This window comes from Megachile rotundata, chromosome 8, assembly GCF_050947335.1.
Source record: "Megachile rotundata isolate GNS110a chromosome 8, iyMegRotu1, whole genome shotgun sequence".
NCBI lineage: Eukaryota > Metazoa > Arthropoda > Insecta > Hymenoptera > Megachilidae > Megachile > Megachile rotundata.
The window spans coordinates 9,068,402-9,093,291 of NC_134990.1; the positions used below are offsets into that span (position 1 = coordinate 9,068,402).

Below are 24,890 nucleotides of genomic sequence, written 5' to 3' on the forward strand. Positions count from 1 at the left end.
TTTCGCGCCTGATATACTAACCTTCTTTCAAGCATGTGTAATTCATATGCAAATTATGTTTTGAAAGTAGTTTTATTGAGACGTTACAACAGTCAGCATGCAAAGATTACATTGAATTCTGAATCGTACAACGATATTTTATTTGTTTCAACACGCTTGCTATGTACATTCATAATTGGTTGACAATAAAACCGTTTATGTCAGTGTTGCAAGAGATACTCGTAAAACGCAGTTGAGTAATATTTGTACGAATAGAAGTACATTAAAGATTTAATTGTTCAACATACATTTTCTTGATATGTGAACTCCATTGCTTATTAATAATTATTTTTACAAACATCATATCTTTCTAATACATGTTATTTATTGCCTTCATTTGAATTTATTGTTGTAACATTTTGTAATGATATTATTGTGGAATTTTATATTACTAGTAAATTAAATTGAATGTTTATTTGTAAAATAAATAATTTCTGATTTTTATGGTAAGTTTTCCAAAATAAATAAAGGTCTCTGATATTAAAAATTTCTAAAATCTCAATAAATTCTCAGTAAACTTTTTTACTTCTAAATTTTAAACATTTCAAATTTCCAAGTTTCTGAACTTTTAATTCCTCATTGAAATTTTAATGAAATTATTACTGATTAATGTACAAGCTTGATATTTGTGATGTGTATTACGAGTATCTCTCTTAATTATCTGTTTGCAAACGTAGCACAACTTTTACATCACTGGCAACAGTAGCAAGCAATCTTCCTCACTGTTATTGATACTTATTTACTTACAATTTCATCACAGTTTGATTATGTTTTTCCAGTTAATTGCTAACTATGTATTTCATATTGGCATGAAATGATAAATAAGACCATGCCAATACTTAATTTACAATTTTCAATAATTATTCAAGATTATATCGTAATTTCATCGCACATAAAATTATTCTTTAAAGACCAAAATTTATTATGCGTTTTCCATAACTGTTCTACAATTCCATATTATGTTACTAAAGTGAATTTTTCAAGATAAATTAAACATTTTTCTTCAACTGTTTAATCCCGCAATATACGCAATTAAAAGAGCAAATAAACAACTACATAATAAATTTTCGTCTTTAAAATTAAATAACGTCACAAATATACAAATGGGCGCGAAATATTAGATCAAGTCAGAGAAGCATTCCAAATATATCATTATACGCGTACTTTTTCTAAATGTTGGTCCATTTATAATTCAATAACAAGTATATTAACGCAAGTTCTTATTTGATTTCGTTTGCTAATTTTGATCGGAAATTTTTAATGCGAAAGAAAACAAAATCTGCGCTTAAAAACACTTGTTTACCAATGCTATATCCCTGTTTTTCGTACTAAAAATAAATTAAAAATAGCATTGATTTAACATGTTGATCCATGCCTCATCAATGTCGCGGTATCATTGTATGACAAATATAAAAATAGATTTTTACATACATTTAGCTAAACCTTCGTTTGAAAAACAACGCACGTATCACTTGACGTCAATGGATTGTCACATTTGCTAGTTTCTCCTTTTTTATAATTCTCATTTATGCTTGATCCGAGCACCGTACAAAATTCATTTCCCTTCGGGAGAAAGCATTTTCGAGTCGAATCTGAGATCCATTTCGAAAATCTATACGACAAGATAGGCCTCGATTATGCGAAATTACAAAACTTGTTAGTTTCAACAATAGAACAACCTTTCTATATTTAATTATCGAGATTATATTGGAAACGTTTTAACGTTGTACAAACACGGTGTCAAAGCGAACTCGTCATGATTTAACAAAGTTTGTCAAATGTATAAACACATTGATTCTGTGGCACGACAAATGTTTTAACATTATTGTTCTTAGTAGAGAAGAACAAGTCTAGGTTATGCTCTTCTTTTGTGAGGAAGAAGTTTTTAACTGTTGACATTAGAACAACCAGAGGTATGAATTATTTTATTTATTTTTTGAGAAATTATTGGGGTACTTTCTTAATATGTATGTTTACTTTTTTAGAGAAGGATGATTTAACTAGGAGAAAAAGAATTAGTGAAGGATATTGAGAATTATACAGGGAAATCTTTCAGAATCACATCAGCTAACCTCCATTTTAGGGAACTATACTAATTGTAATACACCCTGTATACAAGAAGAAGAATATTTCTTTCCACAATACTAAAAAATGATAATATATAAATATTCTTATTAACCATCTGAAGATAGCAATATTTGCAAATAAAATATAGTCTTCAGTTCACACATCCACATATGTATACACATGTGTATTTGGTTGTTCTAATGTTACAGTTTACAAAATGCCCTCTAACAGTTGTTTAAACAAATCTCAGAAAACTTGCTTCCATGTAAATAGTATTTATAGTTGAAATCGAGGAGCACAAACGATATATTTTTCAACATTTCTGTTTTACGTCTTATCACAAACGATGATCAAATGCTGTACATATTTTACGAGAGGATTTTACGATTATTATTGTTGGCAGAAACGTGTTTCATAGTTCAAAGATAATTCCTACGTGTTCATTATATTTAGTCACAATTTGTACACATAAACTATACCACGTAAGAAAGTTACATGGATTATTTGTCGTTAGCCTGGCAAGTTTTACTTATCGTGTATTCTTGAAGAAAATAACCTTGAACTTTTGTTTTTTGCTTTAAAAAATGATTGTCTTATAACGGAACGTATAATTCGCGGACAAATTTGTCGGCTTCACTTAACTCTACGTTTTGAGATCATTGAGCATTGCGTGTGATTAGGTTCGATAATACTTTTTAAGAAAGTGAAAAAATTTCATTGCCTAAGTATATTTACATGAAACAATACGAACTTAATATCAACTACGTTCAATTTAGGTCTTTTGACGTTAATTTTTATTCTTGTTTTTGAATAAATTATAACGAAGTTCTTTTTTATAAATAGAATTCTAATGTATGCTCTTTATGGTAGGTCAGGATTGAAAGCAATATTTTGTTATTAAAATACCATCTGAGAGAATTAATGCTCTACATTAATATTATTGAAAGTGTAAAATTTTAGATTTAGGATAAATAGAAATTATCAATGAAAAATAAAACCAGAGTTGATAGCAATATAATTTTAAATAAAAAAAGATAAAATATTTATTACAAATTGTAACTAATAAGAAGGATATTTATAATACAAAGACTATTCATTACAAAAATAAAAAGAATATTTGCATGATGTATAGAAATATTTAATTTTAGTAATGTATTTACATGAAGTACTTTACACGAAGAGAAAGAAAAGTTTAGAAAAAATTAATTTTCTTACAGTTATAAATAACACTTGAATATTAAATATTCAACTCGTTATTTTCAACCCTGATCTATCTAAGTTTCCATTACCAACTTTTTATCTTTGAACGTTATAAATATTCAGCGTCTTAACAAACGCGTTATGAAACAACAATCGGCTGTGTCAATTTGGCGAGACAACCGATTAATATGCAAAAATCCAAATACTGTATATTACATAAAATCTGTCGATTCAAATCTTCTCAATTTTTAAATCCGTCTACAATACACTGCAATTTATTCCTCGACTTATTCATGAAACTTAACCTTAATTTTCTTAATCCTCTTTCGCATCGATTCGACACATTTCTCTGCAGCTTCTTCAATATAATGAGTTCTTTATATCTATTTTTCTATGCACTACAGAAATTCTCAAATTTAACTTTTGCCAAAAGCAAGTCAAAAATGTAATCAAATTTTGTCAATAAGGCTTTGAATTTTTCAAAATACTCGTAAAAATTTTGTGTAGCAAGGAAGACAATTTCAATTCAGTAAAGAACGTTACAACTTAATAAAATAATTCCCGAAATTGTTATCAATCAATGTCTTTTATGATATTACACAGGGAGTGTCAATAAAATTGGAACATAAATATCAAATATTGAAATAATTTCATTAGTCATGTCCTCCTGTAATTTTACTAGATTTCAAATTACCTGCATCTCTATTAGATTGCAAGGTCTTATTAAATCATATAACAAAGTATTGGAAACCCTGTACTCATTTTCGACTAGGTCACACTATACATTACCATACTTGTTGCATTGTACCCTTCCCAGTTCCCTAAAATATGCAACCAATCTTCCTAAACTTCATCACATAAAAAATTGTTTCCCACTTTCACCGAAATCCATCTCTATACGTTCTCTACACTTGACAATTAATCAACTTGTTGCTTCCTCTTCCTCCCAATTATTCACGAAGACCATAATCTGAATTGCCTCAGACTTCATCGTCCTCGACGTACAAAATGGTTTCCTCATTCTCTCCGAACTCCTCCAAGTTCCCTCGTTCCTTCGACAATTGGCCGTTGCCGATCAGACGTTCCGTTTTGGCAATCTGCTTCTCGCATCTCTTAATTTCCTGTCGATCGTGTCGGGAGTTTTCTAGGTCATTCTCCGGGAGGTTCTCTAATTCCGGTTCTTCGAGTAAGGCATCGGCTTCGGTGGGTCCTTCGGAAGTGATGATCGTAGGAATCGTTTCGTCCACGTCGATCGTGTGACTGCCTTCAGAATTGTCCGCGCGACTTTCTTCGGTGTCGAGCGAAGTTGTCGTGAAATATTTAAACTCGATCTCGCATCCGCTTTCGACCACAGCTTGAGTGTTCAACGAGTGTCTGCTAGACTGGGCGTCTTTCTGTTTCTCGAATGACTGCCTCTTATTGTCGTCCGATCTCGAGTGGTGCAATTTTGGCTGCCGCTGCCTTCTCAGATTTTCACCGCTGCTCGCTCTCGATCGAATTTCCACCTCGTCCGACAGGTACTTGGTGCAATCGATGCTAAATCTGTCCACAGATAGCTTTCTGCAATGAAACGTATATCAGAGTTTCAGCGATAAGTTCTCGTTTCTTTGCGGTTGGATTACCTGTAGTCCCCTCTGCGAAAATCCGGGCTCTTTCGGAACTCGAGGCTGGCTTTGCGTTGACCCATGCATCTCTCGACCCTGCGCTCGCTTCCAATCTTGTCGAACGACATTTTATGGAAACTTGGAGAGGAAATCTTGCGGAAATCCCGGGGTGATATTTTTGTTAGGTCTTTCGTTGCGGTCAGCTCCTCGAACAGTCTTATGTCCATCGAGTTTCTTTTGCGCGGTACAAAATCGTCTGGATATTTGCAATAGGCACCTGCAGGAAAAGGAAGGTGATAGGAATTGATTTTTTAAATTTGGAAATTTGGAGGTTTGATTATTCAAATTTTAGGAAGTTTGAAGATTTGCGAATTTAGTTATTTTGAACATTTGATGGTTTGGGGATTTAGGGATGGGTAAAGGTAGGGATTTGGTCATTTGAAGATTTGAGGATCTAGAGAGTTGGAAATGGGGGTTGGTCATTTGAAGATTTAGGGATTTAAACTCTTGGAAATTTGGGAATTTGGGTATTTGATTATTTGAGTATTGGGGATTTAGGAATTGGCATATTTGATAATTTGGTCGTTTGAAGATTTGGGGATTTAGGAATATGGAAATCTGAAGATTTGGTCACTTAAAGAATTGGAGATTTAGAAATGTGGAAGTCTGAAAACTTGATCGTTTGAAAATTTATGGATTTAGATATGAGGAAATCTGCAGATTTGTTCAGTTGAAGATTTGGGGATTTATTTGGAAATTTAAACTTGGGTATTTGAGAGTTTGGTCTTCACAAGATTTGAAGATTTAAGAATTCATAAATCTGAAATTAGGTGATGTGTGTTTTCCACAATTTGAAGAAATATGCACCAAAAATTTAGAACTGACACTTAAATAATTTGAAAAAATTTGAAATCCTCAAATTACAATTTTATATCAAACCTGATAATTTAGGGGAAAGACCACGACCAGTAGGTGATCGTGCCTCATCAACCTCTTCGACATATTCTACTTTCGTCTGCCGAAGTAGTTGATGTCTCCTAGCTGTGTCAGACCTATCCTTCACCTTCAGCGTGACAGGACCCTTATTAGGAATGTGAAGATCCATCGCCATCGACACTTGACTGCCTCCCATTTTCTGTTGGTCCAAGCTTTCTCTACTCACCTATTTCCACATTCATTAATTACACATAGCCAATCATCTCATGAAACTTATCAAAATTATACCTGGTGAGGACTGTAGCTAGGGTTATCAACGGAGAGCGCGTGTCTTTGAAGTAATTCTGGATTCAACAGCGCGCATCCAGCATATTTTGGGGTTCTCTTACGTGGAGATCTTTTGTCTATCAAGGTCGGGGCACTGGGACTCTTTTTGATCGAGTGTCCAGTTTGTTTCTCGTTCAGTTCTTTCGAAAATTGCATAAACTCTGCGGTTAGCTGCTTTCTGGAAACCTCTTGTATACTTGGACTTGGGCTTCTGTTCACTTTGAACACCCCTAATTGGTGATCCCATTTGGCCGTCTGGCTGGACGTGGATCTCCGATTTCGTTGATTTCTTGGGTTTTTTATTGTCGACGTTTGACTGAAGCGAAAACGGGCTGGAACTACTTTGGCAGCGTTATCACGAGCCTCGAATGTCATTACACAAGCTGCTACTACGATAAAACCTACCAAATTTTGGTTGCGTTAATATTTTAGAGATAATTTTTTGGATTGCATGCAATATTGAAAGATTGAGGTTTTACGTAATTCTAAATGATGTGTTTAATCTGTTATTGATACGGTAGGATTACAGCACTTTTTTAGGAGATTGGTACAAAAAGGTTTATCTGTTTTTGAAGGAGATTGTCCTTTTTTAATTTAATTACTCAAAATTTCATGCATATTTGTTGTGTAATATTTATTTAATTGTGTAAATTGTGTGTAGTGTACTGCTTTATATGTACATTGAAACGAATGAGTTGAAAATTTATGGTAAATACACTTTTACATACTTATGTTTATTTTATAATATATATATTTTTATTAGTTTATAACAATATATAAATTCGAAGATATGTTCCAAACTAAAAAGTACTAATTTATAACAAAAATATGTTTATTTAAATAACTAATTCAATTTCTTAATTGATACATTTATTAATTTGCAAAAATTTTTACCAATTCCTTTGAACAAAGGTTTTTAAGAGAAAACGTGTTGTTAAACTAATATGAGTTGCAAAGAAAGTATATTATTTTATTTACGATTAAAGAAATTATTAATGTTTAATGTAATCGTTAATGTGTATAATAATGAAAATATTAAAAAAAAGTGGATAAGTAGTGTTTCACGTTATATGGAGTTACAAGATTCCGTTTATCGTGAAGCCTCCATAGCTCAGGGGTTAGAGCACTGGTCTTGTAAACCAGGGGTCGAGAGTTCAAATCTCTCTGGGGGCAATCTTTTTTTTCCAATTTTTTTCTCAAAATATACATTGCTCCCGCATGCTCGTTAAAAAGAATAGTTAAATATTATTTTTCAATCCTATATAAATTCCAGTTTCGATCGATAACACTCTACAACCCACTTTCTTTACCGTTACAATTCTCTTCTACAGTTTTTATCTCTTTTAAATTGAAACCATGCAGTTTCATTCAGTAATTACAAATTTGTATGAATACAAATATTGTATCGAATAATATTTCCAAAGAATATATTACGAAAATGTGTTACACAGGGAACATAATACTGCTTCATTTATATTCATGATTAACATGCGCTTACATGCTGCATAATTTATTGATTTGCTGCCAGCTTTCGGTTGAAAATTCATTAATTATATAGGACTTTATACATTGTAATGTGTAATATAACTTCATTTACTTCAAAGAATATAAAATTAAAAAATTAAAATTACTAATATTACTAAAATGTAGAACTGTCAATAGCAAACAAAATTAAAATTAATAAAATAGGTATATTTTTGCAACTGCATAGAATGTCTTTAAAAATTGTAATACATAATAATATAACTTCATTTGCTTCCAAGAATATAAAATTAAAAAATTAAAATTACTAAAATTACTAAAATGTACAACTGCCAATAACAAACATTAAAATGAATAAAATAAGTATATTTTTACAAATAATAAACATTAAAGTTAGCAAAATGTATCTTTGCAAAAAAGCTATGAAAATGAATAAAATACGTATATCTCTGTAACCTAACCTAACCTAACCTAACCACAAATAATACAATATTAAAACAAAAAAATATACATAATTTCCTATCTAGGAACACCAAACATTAATATTAATGCAGTACGCACACATTAGAACCACAAATAGCAAACAACATTAATAACCAAAGTATGTACATATTTGTTACAGCAAACAGCGTTAACAGCATACATCACAGCGATTAGCAAATAATATCAACGAAAATTATCGCTATGATTCATGCATATTTCAAAATTTATAACATCAAGTGACCTTGCCAGCGGACATTTACAAAATGCAATATCTGCTATTCATCGATGTTATTTTGAACGGTGAATAACTGTGATAATACTTAGATTACGAGGCGTACGTAGAATACGTAGATTAGGAAGTATAAAATGGCATAACAGAATGTGCGAATGTTATCGTTACCTCCTACGCCCATCACGATGGGGCCGGCATAACTGAGGTTGTTTAAATGGAATCCACGTGATTCATTCTTCACTCTTATTGTTAGATTACCTCTGATCTCTTGTGCCTCTGATAGCTGATCTGCGAAGTATCCTGTATGATACGTGTACATGTGAATATGCTGACACAGGTACTTTGAGATAAGGAGAGTAGTTTAGTATGTTGGTGACTTTGAATGATATTGGTACATGATCCTTTAAAATAATTCATATTAATATGCTTTAATGTAATTGAAGAAGGTAGAGGATTAAAAATGAATATGCTGACCCAGGTACCTTGAGATAAGGCATTAATTTAATATGTTGGTGACTGTAAATGATATTGGTACATGATCCTTTAAAATAATTCATATTAATATGCTTTAATGTAATTGAAGAAGGTAGAAGGTTAAATTGAAAGTATTATGGAGATTTAGGAATGAGGACATTTTAAAATTTTAAAATATAGTATATATTTTTATAATGTGATTTAATATAATTGAAGAAGGTACAGGATTAAAAATGAATATGCTGACTCAGGTACCTTGAGATAAGGCAATAGTTTAATATGTTGGTGACTGTGAATGATATTGGTACATGATTCTTTAAAATAATTCATATTAGTATAATAATTCATTATAATATGCTTTAGTGTAATTGAAGAAGGTAGAGGATTAAATAGAAAGTTTTATGGAGATTTAGAGAAGAGGACATTTGGAAATTTAAAAATATAGAATTATCAAATTTAAAAATTTTTAAATGACAATTTAGAATTAGTTAGAGAAATTTAAGACTCAAATGCTTGTAGATAGAGATTAGGAGATGTGGAAACCCGTGGATTGGTGAAATGGGAAATAGGGGATTTAGGTTTGGGAAATAAGGTTTGTGAGGATTTTGGGAGATAGAGATCAGGGAAATTAGGGATTTGGAGATAGGAGTAATAGGGGATTATAGAGTATGGAAATTTGGGAATTAGGAAAATTGGTTTGGGAATTTGAGAAAGTAGAGATATAGGAGTTTGAAAATTTGAGGATTTGGAAATGTAGAAATTTGGCTATTAAAGAATTTAGGGATTTGAGAATTTGGAAATGTAGGAATTTGGGGATTTAAGAATTAGGAAATTTACAAATTAGGGATTTGAGGATTTAGAAATATAGAAGTTTGGGAATTTGAGAATTTGGAAATATAGAAATTTGGGAATTTGAGAATTTCGAAATTTGAAGGTTTGGGAATGTACAAATACTAGAATATATAAATTCCAAAATTCTAAAATTTCAAAATTCCAAAATTTCAAATTCCCAAATTTCCAAATTCCCATATTCCAAATTCCCAAATTCCCAAATTCCCATATTCCAAATTCCCAAATTCCCAAATATACTAACAGCATATCCATCTACTTTCACCTCCTTACAATTAATTCGACATTTTGTACCAATCATTTCATATTGAATATCATGTACCACCAATTACCCCCACTCTACTACTCAACACACATGCTGTTACACGAGAAATACCCATAGGACATGATACTGTACATAAAGATTAATCGAAACCGTTTGTAGGTTGATCATAGCGGTTGTAAGGTTAATGGACGAGCGTGTTTATTAGTCTTTGATGTTCTACTCACCTATGGTTGCCATGCAAGTTCCTAAAAGCATTAGTAGTACACCAAGTCCAAGAGCTTTGCAGGCGTACCACAAGCACCGCGTTGTCACTTTGCCTCTCACCACCTATTTTATTTAATTGTTTCCATTAATTACTGATTATTAAATTATAGTACAGAAATTTGATTCTTTAAATTATTATTTTATATTGTGATAGATACATGATATTTGTAAACAGTAATATAATGATTGATCATTTTGTAACTCTTTCTGTTTTTTTATTATGAATTTTGTTTAATATATATAATAATAAATACGAAATAGATGTGCAGTTAAAATGAATTTATAGTAAAGTAATAAGTATGTGGTTAAAATGAGTTTATAGTAAATTAATAAATATGTTATTACACTTTTATAATTATACCTTGATAAATTGAATTAGAAAGAGCATTTTAGTGTAAATTTTTTATTTTATTTGTATAACATAAATATTATTCATTAAATTTAATTTGTATAAAATAAACATTGCTTAATTAAATTTTGTTTGAATAAAATAAACCTTGTTCTATTAAATTTGATTTGGATAAAATAAATATTACTTCATTAAATTTTGTTTGGATAAAATAAACATTGCTTATTTAAATTTTGTTTGAATAAAATAAACCCTGCTTTATTAAATTTGGTTTGGATAAAATAAACATTACTTCATTAAATTTTATTTAGATAAAATAAACATTGCTTATTTAAATTTTGTTTGAATAAAATAAACCTTGCTCTATTAAATTTTATTTGGATAAAATAAACATTACTTCATTAAGCTTTGTTTAGTCAAAATAAACCTTGCTTCATTAAATTTTATTTAAACAAAATATTCAAAATTTCAAAATTTGTTTGAAGTTGAATTGCACTTACAATGAACGCAAAATGTTTTATTTTCCAGAAGAATTCATTCACAAAATTTGGAGAACCGCAGCAATTTATCTCTCCACGTTGTCAATAGTTTCAAAAACAGTTTTCGAACTTCACAGAATTGTTTATCGATTCGATTCCGTGATTTTTAAGCATCGCGGAGTTTCTTTGATGTTTCTGAACTGGCGGCATCGCGATATTATTACTTTGATGTGTATTTTTAGCTCCGAATGTTTTGTTCCAAAGCAAATCGTGTTTTTCACGGTGCACTATCCAATTCGAAGCACAGATAAAAATAGGAGAATTTCCCTTAATACTTATTTAAATAAAGACATTCTTTGTGAAATTAATTCGCACTTTCGTTGCACGCCAGTTATCAATCCCGTAAACAAAGTATGAATTTATCGTTGTTTTCGCGAAATTCTGTGCTGGATTTGCTCGCGCAAAATATGAGTTCTGTTTGTTTTATCGTCGTCAATATATCTGTTCTCGTATCGCAAATATAGGTATGATATTTATGTCCGTTTGTTTGAACAGACGGACTTTCATTTATTAGCTTATTGCAGATGAAATGGTCGGTTTACTCTCGAAAATCTCAGCACCTATAACTTCACGAGGATATTTATAACATATCTGATTCGACATCTGTATTAAAATTCCATGTCTACAGTTATACATTTTAAAGTTTGGGTAGGTTAAGTTAGGTTAGGTTCTACAATTCTATTGTGGAATTAGGTTAGGTTAGGAACAATTCTATTTTCTTTTGAATAACGTATTTAGTTGTTAGTTAATAATTATTAGTTACAAGTATTATAAGTTTACAATTATAATAATAATAAATTATTGTAATTTAACTTATAATTATAGTAAATTAAGTTATTGATTATGTGTCTATGTTGATTTTTATTAAAATTATACTTTTATTATAATTTAACTTATAATCATAGTAAGTTAAATTATTGATTATGTGTCCATGTTGATTGTTAACAAAATCATACTTTCATTAGAATTTAACTTGTAATTATAATAAGTTAAATTATTGATTGTGTGTCTATGTTGATTTTTAAAAAATTATACTTTTATCATAATTGAACTTATAATCATAATAAGTGAAATTATTGAGTATGTGTCCATGTTGATTTTTTAAAAAATTATACTTTTTAATTAAAACTTGTTTGATTAAGGTCATATTGTTCATTCATTAATCCTATTTTTTTCTAAACATTCTATTCATTATTTAATAAATGTAATTTTACTTACAAAATTTTACTTATAAAATTATACTTATTAAATAATTGTTTATTTGTGACCACATTAATTTTTGAAAAAGTATACTTTTTAATTAAAACTTGTGTCAATAAGATTATACTGTTCATTCATTAATTCTATTTATTCTAGACATCATATTACTTATTACATTAAAAATTTCAATTATAGTTTCAAGGTTTATATTTCATAATTAAAATTCGTTAAATTATTAGCTCACTTGTTCATTAATTTTCTGTTAAATATTTCATCAAATTTGATATTATAATTACAAATTACAATTATGTATTAAAAACGATTATTGAATAATTAATGATTCTTAATATTTTGATGCAAATATGCAAGCATGCAATTCACAAATTTCACTCTGATATATTATTTATTATCATCAAACGTATCATCAAGAAAATTTATGAAATTATGAATATCGAATAACTTAATATTTATATTAAATTAAAAATTTTTTTGCAACACTTCTCTATTACAAAATCATGTTTCTAAATTGACAACTCCATTTCTAAATTTAATTGAATTTCTGAAATGCCAATTAGCATTAATTAGATTTTGCTCCTTTAACATAAATTACTTATTTATTTACAAATCAGAATTTATTAGTCCTTATTTAAAAATCAGAAAATGCACCCTAAAAAGAATACAAAAATATGTATTCACAACATGCACATATTTCAAAATCAAGAATGTAAATTAGATTAGAAGCGTGGGAGATTAAAATAACTGGTTCTAAACACGACGTCTATGAACGTGCAAGGTTAGTTTCGGGTGAAACAAACCCAAATAGAGTGACACTGTTAATAGCACATTAATTTTCGAGGTTTTGGAAGTTTCAAACATACCTGGACGTTCCAGTGTGCTCCTGGAGCGCAGGCTCTTCTCTGCGTCCCTTGCCAATGAATACTTCCTTGGGGCATTTTGCACTCCTAAACTTGAATAAATACTGCATTATTAACATACCCTGCGACGAATTTAATGCAAGATTCTGTTACAGTGAAATTGCAGCCAGAAGTTAAACACACGGAACTTTTAGGAAATTAATAGAGGCAAAGGAAATTAACGAGATTGAAATTAACTCGCAGATCTGTGCAGTTAAATATAGTCGTTTATAGAAATTATATATTTAAACTTGAAACATTTAGATTCAGTTACTTGCGAAATATTGTGCAGGCACATTGTGAAAGTTTTATTTTAAATATTTTAAATATTGCATGTAAAAATTGTAATAAAAATTACCGATGTTATAGTTACAAATGTTAACGTGTTACAGATGCTTTAAGAAATATCAGTTATTTAATTAAAATGTTTTTATTAGAATCTCGGGATGGTGTAGTCCCATTATCTCAATTTCATTTTGATTATTATAATTTATCTGTTATTGTCATTATTTAGCAGTAGTAAAAATCAGCATCAATATTGCAAAAATTTCAGTCATTTGTGAACTGAATGAACAAATAAAAGTAAAAGTAAAATTAATAAAAATTAAATTTTGATTATACTCGATGATTACCCCTAAATTAATTCTTGTTAGTGACAATAGTTACCAATATTCAAAAACCAACTATAGTCATTCATAATCCCAGATGAAAATAATTTTATCACAGATATTAAATGTTATCACATGTATTCTATAAATCTACACACATAATGTAACGAACAAAATTTGTTAAATACATGTCAGATATATGTGCAATATACGTATGTGTAACATGTGTTAAATACATCTCTAACATATGTTAAATATATCTCTAATATGTATCAATATCTAAATATATCTTTAAGTTATCTTGAATATAAGTCTAACATAAAATGTATGTCAAACACATAAAATAATTTTCAAACTTAATAACACTTACAAGGTTCTTATCAAATACAGTTATATCGAATCCGACAAAAGTTTTGGCTCGTAGCGAAGTTAGGTCGGCAACATTCGTATTCGAAAGTGAAGTAGCAACTCGCACAGTGGCTCATTTCATTTAACAGAAGGCGAAACTCCTTGGACTGCGTCGCTTTAATTCAACTTGGCGATATAGCACTTAGCTCGGTTTTTACCACCCTCTCGTGCTCATTCACTTTCGCAGAAGGGTGGCCAGACAGAGGAGCCGAGTGCGCACAATGTGTTCGTGTAAAATGATCTGTCAGCTTTCCAAGTGTGCGGCGACACTGTCGCAGTCTGCGTGCGACACAGACTAGCATTGTTCCTTTCTGTTTCGTATCTTTCGAGCCTTCTACGCTATGGAACAAATCTGACTTCCTCTCGGGTAACGTTCGATGCTTTCTATTTTCGTTTCTGTGGTTGATTTTGAGAGTTGCTTTGGGAATTTGAGGGGTGAATTTGGGAGACAGGAATTGGGGAATGGTGAAATTTGGGATTTGAGAATGGGGGGATGTAGAAATTTGGAATGTGGGATTTGAGGATGTGGAAGTTTGGGGATTTAGGAATTGGGGACTTGGGAATTGGGGACTTGGGAATTGGGGACTTGGGAATTGGGGACTTGGGAATTGGGGATTTGGAAATTTGGGGATTTGGGAAATTGGGGGATGTGGAAATTTGGGACTTGGGAATTTGGGGATTTGGGAATTGGGGACTTGGGAATTTGGAATGTGGGATTTGGGGGATGTGGAAATTTGGGGACTTGGGAATTGGGGACTTGGGAATTGGGGACTTGGGAATTGGGGACTTGGGAATTGGGGACTTGGGAATTGGGGACTTGGGAATTTGGGGATTTGGGAAATTGGGGATGTGGAAATTTGGGACTTGGGAATTAGGAATGTGGGATTTGGGGAATGTGGAAATTTGGGGACTTGGGAATTAGGAATGTGGGATTTGGGGGATGTGGAAATTTGGGGATTTGGGAATTGGGGACTTGGGAATTGGGAATGTGGAAATTTGGGACTTGGGAATTTGGAGATGTGGGAATTAGGAATGTGGGATTTGGGGAATGTAGAAATTTGGGGACTTGGGAATTAGCAGATGTAGAAATTTAGGAATATGGAAATTTGGGATTTGACAATCTGTTAAATTTATAAATCTCTGATTAATGAATTTGCAATGAATCTTGAAAATTTAAAAAATTCCATTCTAATCCTTCCATCCTAAACCTGAAAATGTTCCAACACAAAAATTCCGAAGCCATCAAGCTCACAAAATGGAAGATTAATGGTCACAGCCCTATATGCACCTGCTAAAAGTTCTATCGCACTTTCCATCGATCCAAATACCTTGTTTAAGGTTTCTTTCAGAATCTCTGTTTACAACCAGGTCTGAAACCTGCCTATTTTATCCCTCTCGGGCTTAACCGGTGATTTGAGATCTCCTTGAAAGTGATCGAGCTTTTTACTACTGTCTCGAGAGTTTTCTCTTTGATGTTCCACTTTTATTTTCAACGTTCACGATAGAGATGTGAGTATCGGTATCGATAGGTATCGACAGGTTAAAGCCTCTTCATATGCGAACAAAACTTCATATGGACAAATTTTTACTATCGATTAAAATAGGATTTAAAAATAGGATGTGGATAAGGAAGTAAAATAATTCTTTTTTTTTTATGATGAAACTAAATTATTCAAATATATATGTGATTATGTATGAATTAAGTTAATTCCAATGTATGTTGAATAATGTTAATTATTGGATATGTAGTTTAAGAGTTAAATTATTGGATATGTAGTTTAAGTTAATTTATCAAGTTTGATTGTTAATTTCAAGGTGTGTAGAATAATGTTAATTATTGGATATGTAGTTTAAGAGTTAATTTATCAAGTTTGATTGTTAATTTCAAGGTGTGTTGAATAATGTTAATTATTGGATATGTAGTTTAAGAGTTAATTTATCAAGTTTGATTGCTAATTTCAAGGTGTGTTGAATAATGTTAATTTTTGGATATGTAGTTTAATTGGTAATTTATCAAGTTTGATTGCTAATTTCAAGGTGTGTTGAATAATGTTAATTATCGGATATGTAGTTTAATTGTTAATTTATCAAGTTTGATTGTTAATTTCAAGGTGTGTTGAATAATGTTAATTATTGGATATGTAGTTTAAGAGTTAATTTATCAAGTTTGATTGCTAATTTCAAGGTGTGTTGAATAATGTTAATTATCGGATATGTAGTTTAATTGGTAATTTGTCAAGCTTGTTTGTTAATTTCAAGGTGTGTTGAATAATGTTAATTATTGGATATGTAGTTTAAGAGTTAATTTATCAAGTTTGATTGTTAATTTCAAGGTATGTAGAATAATGTTAATTATTGGACATGTAGTTTAACTATTAATATAATAAGTTACATTATTAATTCCAAGATGTGTTAAATGACGTGAATTATTGAATGTACTTCAACTGTTAATTTAACGAATTCAATTTCTAATTTCTAAGCATATTAAATGATGTTACCAAACATACTTGAATTATTAATTTAACAAGTTTACTTCCAAATTTCAAAATGTGTGAAATGTCGTAAATTATTAAACACACTTAAACTAATACAATAACTTCTTAACTTGACTTACTAGAAATTAATTTAAAGATATGCTAAATAATATTAATTAACAAACATCCACCTGTGAATTTCACAAGCTTGATTGTTAATTTCAAAACGTGTTAAATAACATTAATTATTAAACGTAGTTTAACCGTTAAATTTACAAGTTTAATTATGAATTTCAGGCCGTGTTAAATGATTAATTGCTTACGTTAATCACACGTGCGATTTTATACCGCTGAAATGAATGATTTAGCATATGATTCGTTTCCATGCGCAATTATATAATCTGCATTCTTTGATACATTATGATCGCATAAACATATTGCAGCAATATTAATCAACTTCATGTTGTTCCATTAAATCAGCTTGGAGTATACGAAAGCATATAAGTTATCTTGACATTTAAAATTCTTTTATGAAGTATATTTATTTTCTGAGACTACTGAAATAGTGGATACATTCTTTTCTTGAACTTTATTCATATTTCGTTGAAGTAAAGGCACTGTTTTTTATTTTTGTACTCGAAGGTGTGTTCTTGAAATTTTGTAAAAGTATGTGCAGTAGGAATTGTTTCAAATATTTGCGTTATTATACTTATGAACAGTTTTCGGAAAATGGAGTTAATCAGAATTCTGAGAAGTATATGTCGAAATACATATTGTAGTATTTCTGTTATATAGTGTAGCTGTAGTATTTTTTTGTTATATAGTGTAGATGTAGTTTGCACATTTTAAAATGTGATAGAAATTAATTGGTGAGGAAGAAAAATTTAATAGCAAAAAATACTGGTATTTTGACAAATTTATATCAGTTAGAAATACTGGAATTTTGATAAATTAATACTAGTTTGAAATCGTGGAATTTTAATGAATTAATACTACTCAGAAATACTGGAATTTTTATGAATTAATACTAGTTAAAAATATTGAAATCTTAATGAATTACTACAAGGAACAAAAATACTAGTATTTTGATAAATTATTATAAGCAAGAAATACTGAAAATTTCATAAATTACTAACAGTTAGGAATACTAGAATTTTTATGAATTAACACAAGTTAAAAATATTGAAATTATAATGAATTACTACAAGTAATAAAAATACTAGTATTTTGATAAATTATTATAAGCAAGAAATACTGAAAATTTGATAAATTAACATCAGTTAAAAATACTAGAATTTTGATGAATTAATACCAGTTAGAAATATTGAAATTATAATGAATTACTACAAGTAACAAAAATACTAGTAGTTTGATAAATTATTATAAGAAAGAAATACTGAAAATTTCATAAATTACTATTAATTAGAAATACTAGAATTTTGATGAATTAATACTAGTTAGAAATACTGATATTTTCATAAGTATTTTCATAAGCAAATTCATAACATTATAGGCTAAACAAATTTATAATATTCCAAATTTGTAACACATAAATTATAATAATTTATAATAGATAATATTGCAGACAATACTATATTAATACTAGTCAGATGTAAGATACTACCAGTTAGATACTAGTCGAATGTAAAATGAATGTAGCTAATAATATACAGATAAAAAAATCATATATATAATTTTGTGATTTTAAAATTTGTGCATAGAAAGATTTTTGACGATCAAACCAACCTAAACTTGATATATTTCATATTACTAAATTTGCTCAGAACAAATGCCATTTCCCCACTTTTATGTATCTATCTTTGCACCGTGAACATATATCTTCCGGATCTTGCAATATAACGGCGAATTTATTCGGTACGTTGTCTGTGAGTCACGGTTATCCTACGTTTGAATCTAAGAAAAATGGTCAACATTTCGTCGGCTTATGCTGAAATGAAACAGAATGCTCGAGATAAAAGCTTTCCCAGAAATTTCATGTAATATTATAAGCTCGCAAGCTTTCAAGTATTGCGTGACTTACGTTTACAACCACTTAATGTGCTATCAGAGACGAATCTTATTTAACTTTAGACAAAGTAAATTTCTTTTTACGAGTACAGACGTATACTTTTTAAAATAATCAAAACTCTTTTCGAGTGATTTGTTGAATCGTAAGAAGCGGTAACGGAAAAATAAATTTTGTATTTCGTAGTTGTTTAAAAGGAATGGTATAGTAATTTGCAATATGTAATACAAAATAAAATATGAAATAAAAAATTGTTTGATAAAGTGTGAAATGATTTTGATCATTTTTATATTAATATGTAATAATAATTTTTAAATGATAGTGATTTTTATGATAATAATACTATGATATATTATAATGTCATATGATGATAATTACGTATTAATAATAATAATATACAGATGCAATTATGATAGTAAAATAATAGTAATTAAATAGTAATCTTTCATCTTGTAATATATTACTAATATACAAAACAAATTTAACATAATATATTAATTATTATCAATTTTAATGACAATTTAGTTCACTGATATTTGTCAAAACTAAAACATGTACACATAATTATAATACCATAATATATTTTTTAAACAAAATAATAATGTATTAATTACACATAAAATGAATTTTTATACAATCTAGTAAACATCATTAAGTTTAATTATTCACGTTGAATAAAGCATAAAAATTATTTGTTATATTTACACATATAGCAATCAAGAACTAATCACAATTAACTTCAAAGTTGCTATTAATAAACCGTCATTTATTGTTCCGATTTAACACAAAGAGCAACAAAACAGGGGTTAATTTATCTAAAAATACAACTCCGTCTTTTTATAACTGAAATAACATAATTAAAAGCAATAGAGTGGGTACATTTTTCACTTGAATAACGAGTCAACACGTTTTTAAATTCCTTTAAAACTTTCTATGCAATTTCCAGCGAATGAATGAATGTGTCAATAGTATGATCAAAGATATAAACAAGAATAACCATTCAAATTACAATAGCATGTCACGCTACCATTCGATGCTATAGAACGTGTGGAGTAAATCGATACATCATTCAAAAGACTCTTAAGTATATGTATGCAGAAGTATATGTACAATATACTGGGTGTCCTATGCAACATGAATAGAGATGTTACATGTACGTTCACTCTGATGTGACAAAAAAATGTCACGAAATAATATTAAAAGCTTTGTTTATAACGAAGATGACTATTGTTATCTATTAATTTTAAAAACTTTATAATGATAGATGACAATAGTTATAAATTAATTATAAAAAACATAGTTTATAACTGTAGATGACTGATACAGATGACTGTAGATGACTACCCGTTATTAACTGTAAGAACTGTAGTTTGTAACTATAAATTATAGACAGATATGTATAACTGGAGATGATCAAGTAACATCAAATACCTCAATAAGAAATATGTACCGATGTCAACTCACGAGTTGGCGCGTGAAGAGTGTTTAGAAGAGCCACGGCTCCAATTGGTCAGAATAGAAAGATACACGCCTCACACGTATTTCGGAACAATTGGCTCTCGCGGTCACGCGCACCAATTAGGCGAAAAACAATGACAGTCGGCAAACGTCTCTCAAGTGAGCGAGATAGCGCGAATCGGGTTCAGCAGTTGTTATTATCATTATTATTCTTATGCGCCTGTATGTAACGCTGGAAGTGTTCACGGTGGGGATAGAGCTTCTTTTACTTTGGGTCCTCACGCGCCAACTCGTGGGTTGACATCCGTACGTAAATTATTACGCCTAAATTGAAAATTCACGCGTACCAAAAATACGAGAAAAATTTACGATATTTGAACTGCGAGTGCGTCACGAGTGTGTCATAGCTCACGCGCCAACTCGTGGGACATACGTACGTAAATTATTACGGCTAAATTGAAAATTCACGCGTACCAAAAATACGAGAAAAATTTACAATATTTGAACTACGAGTGCGTCATAGCTCACGCGCCAGCTTGTGGGTTGACATCCGTATGTGGGATGGTCAGAAGGTGGCCTAAGAATTAATCTCAGGATAATTAACTCTTGGATTCATTGACTCTAACTCTTATAATGTTGTAACGCATTCGTGACGCATTACAGAAATATGTATAAAACTAGATCATATTGAATTTTAATTGACTATATAAATAATGGTCAGGTTATATCAAATAATATGAAATAATAAATATGTTCCTCTATATACCTACATGAATCTACATAACAAATTCACCATGATTTTTCACCAAATTTCCTAAAAACCGATAACTAATAATTCAATATAATCCATCTCTACAACGTTTCGATTAAAAGTTATAATATATTCTCCACCGTTGAAATTGAAAATTATCGAATGAAGCATCACATCGTATACGTATCAATTCTTAAAGCGAACTCGTATGAAAGATTGAAAAGTCATTTCCGTTTATTTAAATGGAACTGCGTATTTCTTTTTATGTGAGCCGATTATACACGTAGAATATTCTACGCCAGAAAAGTATTAGAGTACAATATTAAAGATTTAACAATTCGTGAGATACTTTAACTTCGAAAGTGAAATATTTCATACAAGAGTCCGAAATATTTGACGAACTATTGATTTTTAGACAATGTACCTTAATATTCTTTTTCCGGATAATCTCCTGGAGAATTATGTTATATAAAAGAGATATTAAAGAAGATGCATTTTAAAGTGTTTCTTTGTTTCTTAAGTAGATTTATGTTCTTCTTTCTTTACTGCATTTGAAGTTTTTAGATTGTGGATTTGGAGAATTGGGGTTTGGCGATTTGGGGATTTGGAGATTTGGAGATTTGAAGATTTGGGGATTTGGTGATTGGTGAATTTGAAAATTTGAAGATTTGGTGACTGGTGAATTTGGGGATTTGGGGATTTGGAGATTTGGAGATTTGAAGATATGAAGATTTAGAGATCTGGGGATTTAGGGATTTGGGGATTTGGGGATTTGGGGATTTGGGGATTTGGGGATTTGGGGATTTGGGGATTCGGAGATTTGGGGATTTGGAGATATGGAGATTTGGAGATTTGAAGATTTGGGGATTTGGAGATTTGAAGATTTGGGGATTTTAAGATTTGGTGACTGGTGAATTTGGGAATTTGGGGATTTGGGGATTTCAAGATTTGGGAATTTGGAGATTTCAAAATTTAGGAATTTGTGAATTTGGGGATTTGGGGATTTCAAAATTTGGGAATTTGGAGATTTCAAAATTTAGGAATTTGTGAATTTGGAGATTTGAAGATTGAGGGATTTGGGGATTTAGAGATCAGAAAATTTGAGGATTGAAGGGTTTAGAAATTTGAGAACTTGGGAATTTCAAAGTATTTGAATTTGGGGATTTAGAAATTTGGAGATTTAGAAGTTTGGGGATTTAGTGACTTGGAAGTTTAGAAATTTAGAGATTTAGAAATTAGAGGATTTGGAAATTTGGGGATGTGGGAATTAGGGGACCTAGGAACTTGGGGACTTGGAAATTTGGGGACGTGGGAATTTAGGAAAAATTGAAGAGTTACAAAATGAAAGATTGTACAACTGAACAAGTTGAAAAATAGAACAACTAAAGAATTAAAAAATCGAACAATTTGAAAACCTAATAATTGAAAAATCGAATAATTAAAAACTTGAATAATTGAAAAATTACAAAATCGCAAAATTATATAACTTAACAACAGATAATCCTTAAAAGAGAAATGAAGAAAATGAAAGTGGAGCAACCGACAAACCGAAAAATCGAAGAACGTAAAAACCGAGTCTCGCATAAGCACATCCATAAATCTTAAATTTCGGCAAAATTTGTAGAAGCGTGTTAAATAATGGATCCATAGTGGTCGTGGCCCTGTACCCAACGGACCAAAGCTCGTTCATTTGCATAACCACGACCCTTGCTCGTATTACCGTATTTTCTTTTGTTCCATCAAAGACCTCGTCCGCAATTAATGGAACAGTTCGTCTGAATAATGCATTGAAAACAAAAAAAGAAGAATTTCATGTTCGCTTCCCTCCGGATATTTCTCCTGGAGAAAAATTTTCGCTCCATTTACCAAATTATTCGCAATAGTCGAAAAGTTGGGGAAACACGAGGCAAAAGTATTCTCGTTGCTTTTAACGTCGTCCTCGGTCTTAATACGTGGAAAGCATTAAGATTGCTTTTGCGATCAGAATTTATCCGTTATCGTAGCAGATAAAAAATTTACACAGAGATAATGCAAGCTCGATTACAGTCGCGGGCGTCCGTTTCTCAAAGAACCTTGTATCATGTTTTTTGCATAATTTATCAGCGGGTCGCATCAGTTTCACAATGGAAACATTTTCGCGTGGTTTACAGTGAAACGATGCGTCGCCATGTTAGTGTCGGGTCTTGGTTATCCATCTTTGGAATTAATTCTTTTTGTAGGTTAGGTTTTATTTGAACATTGTAATCGTGTGACTAATTTGAATAAATAATATAAGAATAATGAAATGTAAAATAAATTGTTTGAAAATTGTATTGGACATTTTGTATTTTTATTAATTCTTTTTGTAGGTATGGTATTATTTGAACATTGCAATCGTGTAATTAATTTTGACGAATAATATAAGAATAATATAATAGAAAATAATTAGTTTGAAAATTGTATTCGACATTTTGTATTTTTATTAATTCTTTTTGCAGGCTAGGTATGGTATTATTTGAACATTGCAATCGCGTAATTAATTTTGACAAATAATATAAGAATAATATAATAGAAAATAATTAGTTTGAAAACTGTATTGGACATTTTGTATTTTTATTAATTTTTTTTTGTAGGTTAGGTATGGTACTATTCAAACATTGCAATTGTGTAATTAATTTTGACGAATAATATAAGAATAATATAATAGAAAATAATTAGTTTGAAAATTGTATTGGACATTTTGCATTTTTATTAATTCTTTTTGTAGGTTAGGTATGGTACTATTTAAACATTGCAATTGTGTAATTAATTTTGACAAATAATATAATAGAAAATAATTAGTTTGAAAATTGTATTCGACATTTTGTATTTTTGATAATTTGTGCACGTAGCTGTGATTTATTTTATTTTATGTATAGCTAAATTATTTTATTTATTAATTTATCAGGTGTAGTTATTTTTAATGTAATAAATTAAACTTTTATTATGCATGGTTAATTATTATATTGTTTGCAGATAAATTTACTAGTTTTTAGGTTAGGTACTGTATTGTTTAGACGCGTAATTTTAACAAATAATCAATCACAGATGAAATGTAAAATAAGTAGTTTGACAATTGTATTGAACATTGTATATTTTTCATAATTTTTTAAAAAGCTAATTATTATATTACATATTGTATTAATATTATACAATATTATATTATATTAATTAATTATTATATAATTACATTTTAATGCAATTAAAGGAAAGGAAAACTAATTAAGTTGAACTTAAAAATTAGATCAAATAATTAACTTATATAATGATTATTTGTAATCAAGTAATTCATACTAATTTTTGTTAATATTATGTTAATAAGTAGCTTTGATATTTGTATCAATTTTCCCATTTTTTTTTTAAATATATAAACAAATTTGATTTAATAAGAATCTGTACGTCAAATACATTACATTCAATTACCAGTAATTACATTTAATAATTTAATACTACATATTGCAATATTCTTGATAACATGATATCATCTAAAGATAATTATTGGTATTAATTAAGATCAATAATTTGAAAGTTCATTCATTTCAATGAATTTATTTCGCTGACAGCAATATACGAAGTAGGTACACGTTCCTTTTAATTGAAAAATAATATCGAGTAATTAGATGATCGTATGCTCGATAATTTTGTATGCGCGTAATTAATTGGGACTGTTTTTACGGAGGCAGTTAACTGGTTAATTAAAGAGCACGACAAATTGAAAATAAAGCATGAAATTGCAATCAAATTGATGCTAAACGGAATCATAACAAATTTCAATGCGTATTAATTAAATGGAATCGAATTTGATGTCTTGGAACGAATTGTTGAAACGTGATTGCAGTACAAATTACGCTGAATGCTTTTTTCAGTGGACGTGATTCAGAAAATTAATTTTTTGTGCGACAAATTTTTTTAATTTGGAACCT

The 24,890-nt window shown here is 29.8% G+C and overlaps 1 protein-coding gene and 1 non-coding gene across 9 annotated transcripts in view; one reads left to right on the plus strand and one right to left on the minus strand.

The window, feature by feature from the left end:
* Nucleotides 1-53: 53 nt before the first annotated feature.
* LOC100878103 (uncharacterized) overlaps nt 54-24,890 on the minus strand; it is a 29,482-nt gene continuing 4,645 nt past the window's right edge. For 2 of the 8 annotated variants that reach the window (XM_076534418.1, XM_012282041.2), the window contains 7 exons: nt 13,189-13,277; nt 10,183-10,285; nt 8,539-8,670; nt 6,135-6,574; nt 5,850-6,072; nt 4,929-5,187; nt 54-4,866 (listed from right to left, as the gene is read on the minus strand). In XM_076534418.1, the coding sequence (XP_076390533.1) occupies nt 4,287-4,866; nt 4,929-5,187; nt 5,850-6,072; nt 6,135-6,574; nt 8,539-8,670; nt 10,183-10,285; nt 13,189-13,263 (1,812 nt within the window). In that variant the 5' untranslated portion in view covers nt 13,264-13,277 and the 3' untranslated portion in view covers nt 54-4,286. Of the gene's footprint in view, nt 4,867-4,928; nt 5,188-5,849; nt 6,073-6,134; nt 6,575-8,538; nt 8,671-10,182; nt 10,286-10,583; nt 10,656-11,071; nt 11,776-13,188; nt 13,278-14,202; nt 14,846-20,204; nt 20,833-24,890 lie in introns of those variants that run through there. The other 6 variants (XM_076534420.1, XM_012282040.2, XM_076534419.1 and 3 more) reach the window with 6 other exon arrangements.
* Nucleotides 7,274-7,346, plus strand: TRNAT-UGU (transfer RNA threonine (anticodon UGU)). The gene has a single exon. It is a non-coding gene; the product is annotated as a tRNA-Thr (tRNA).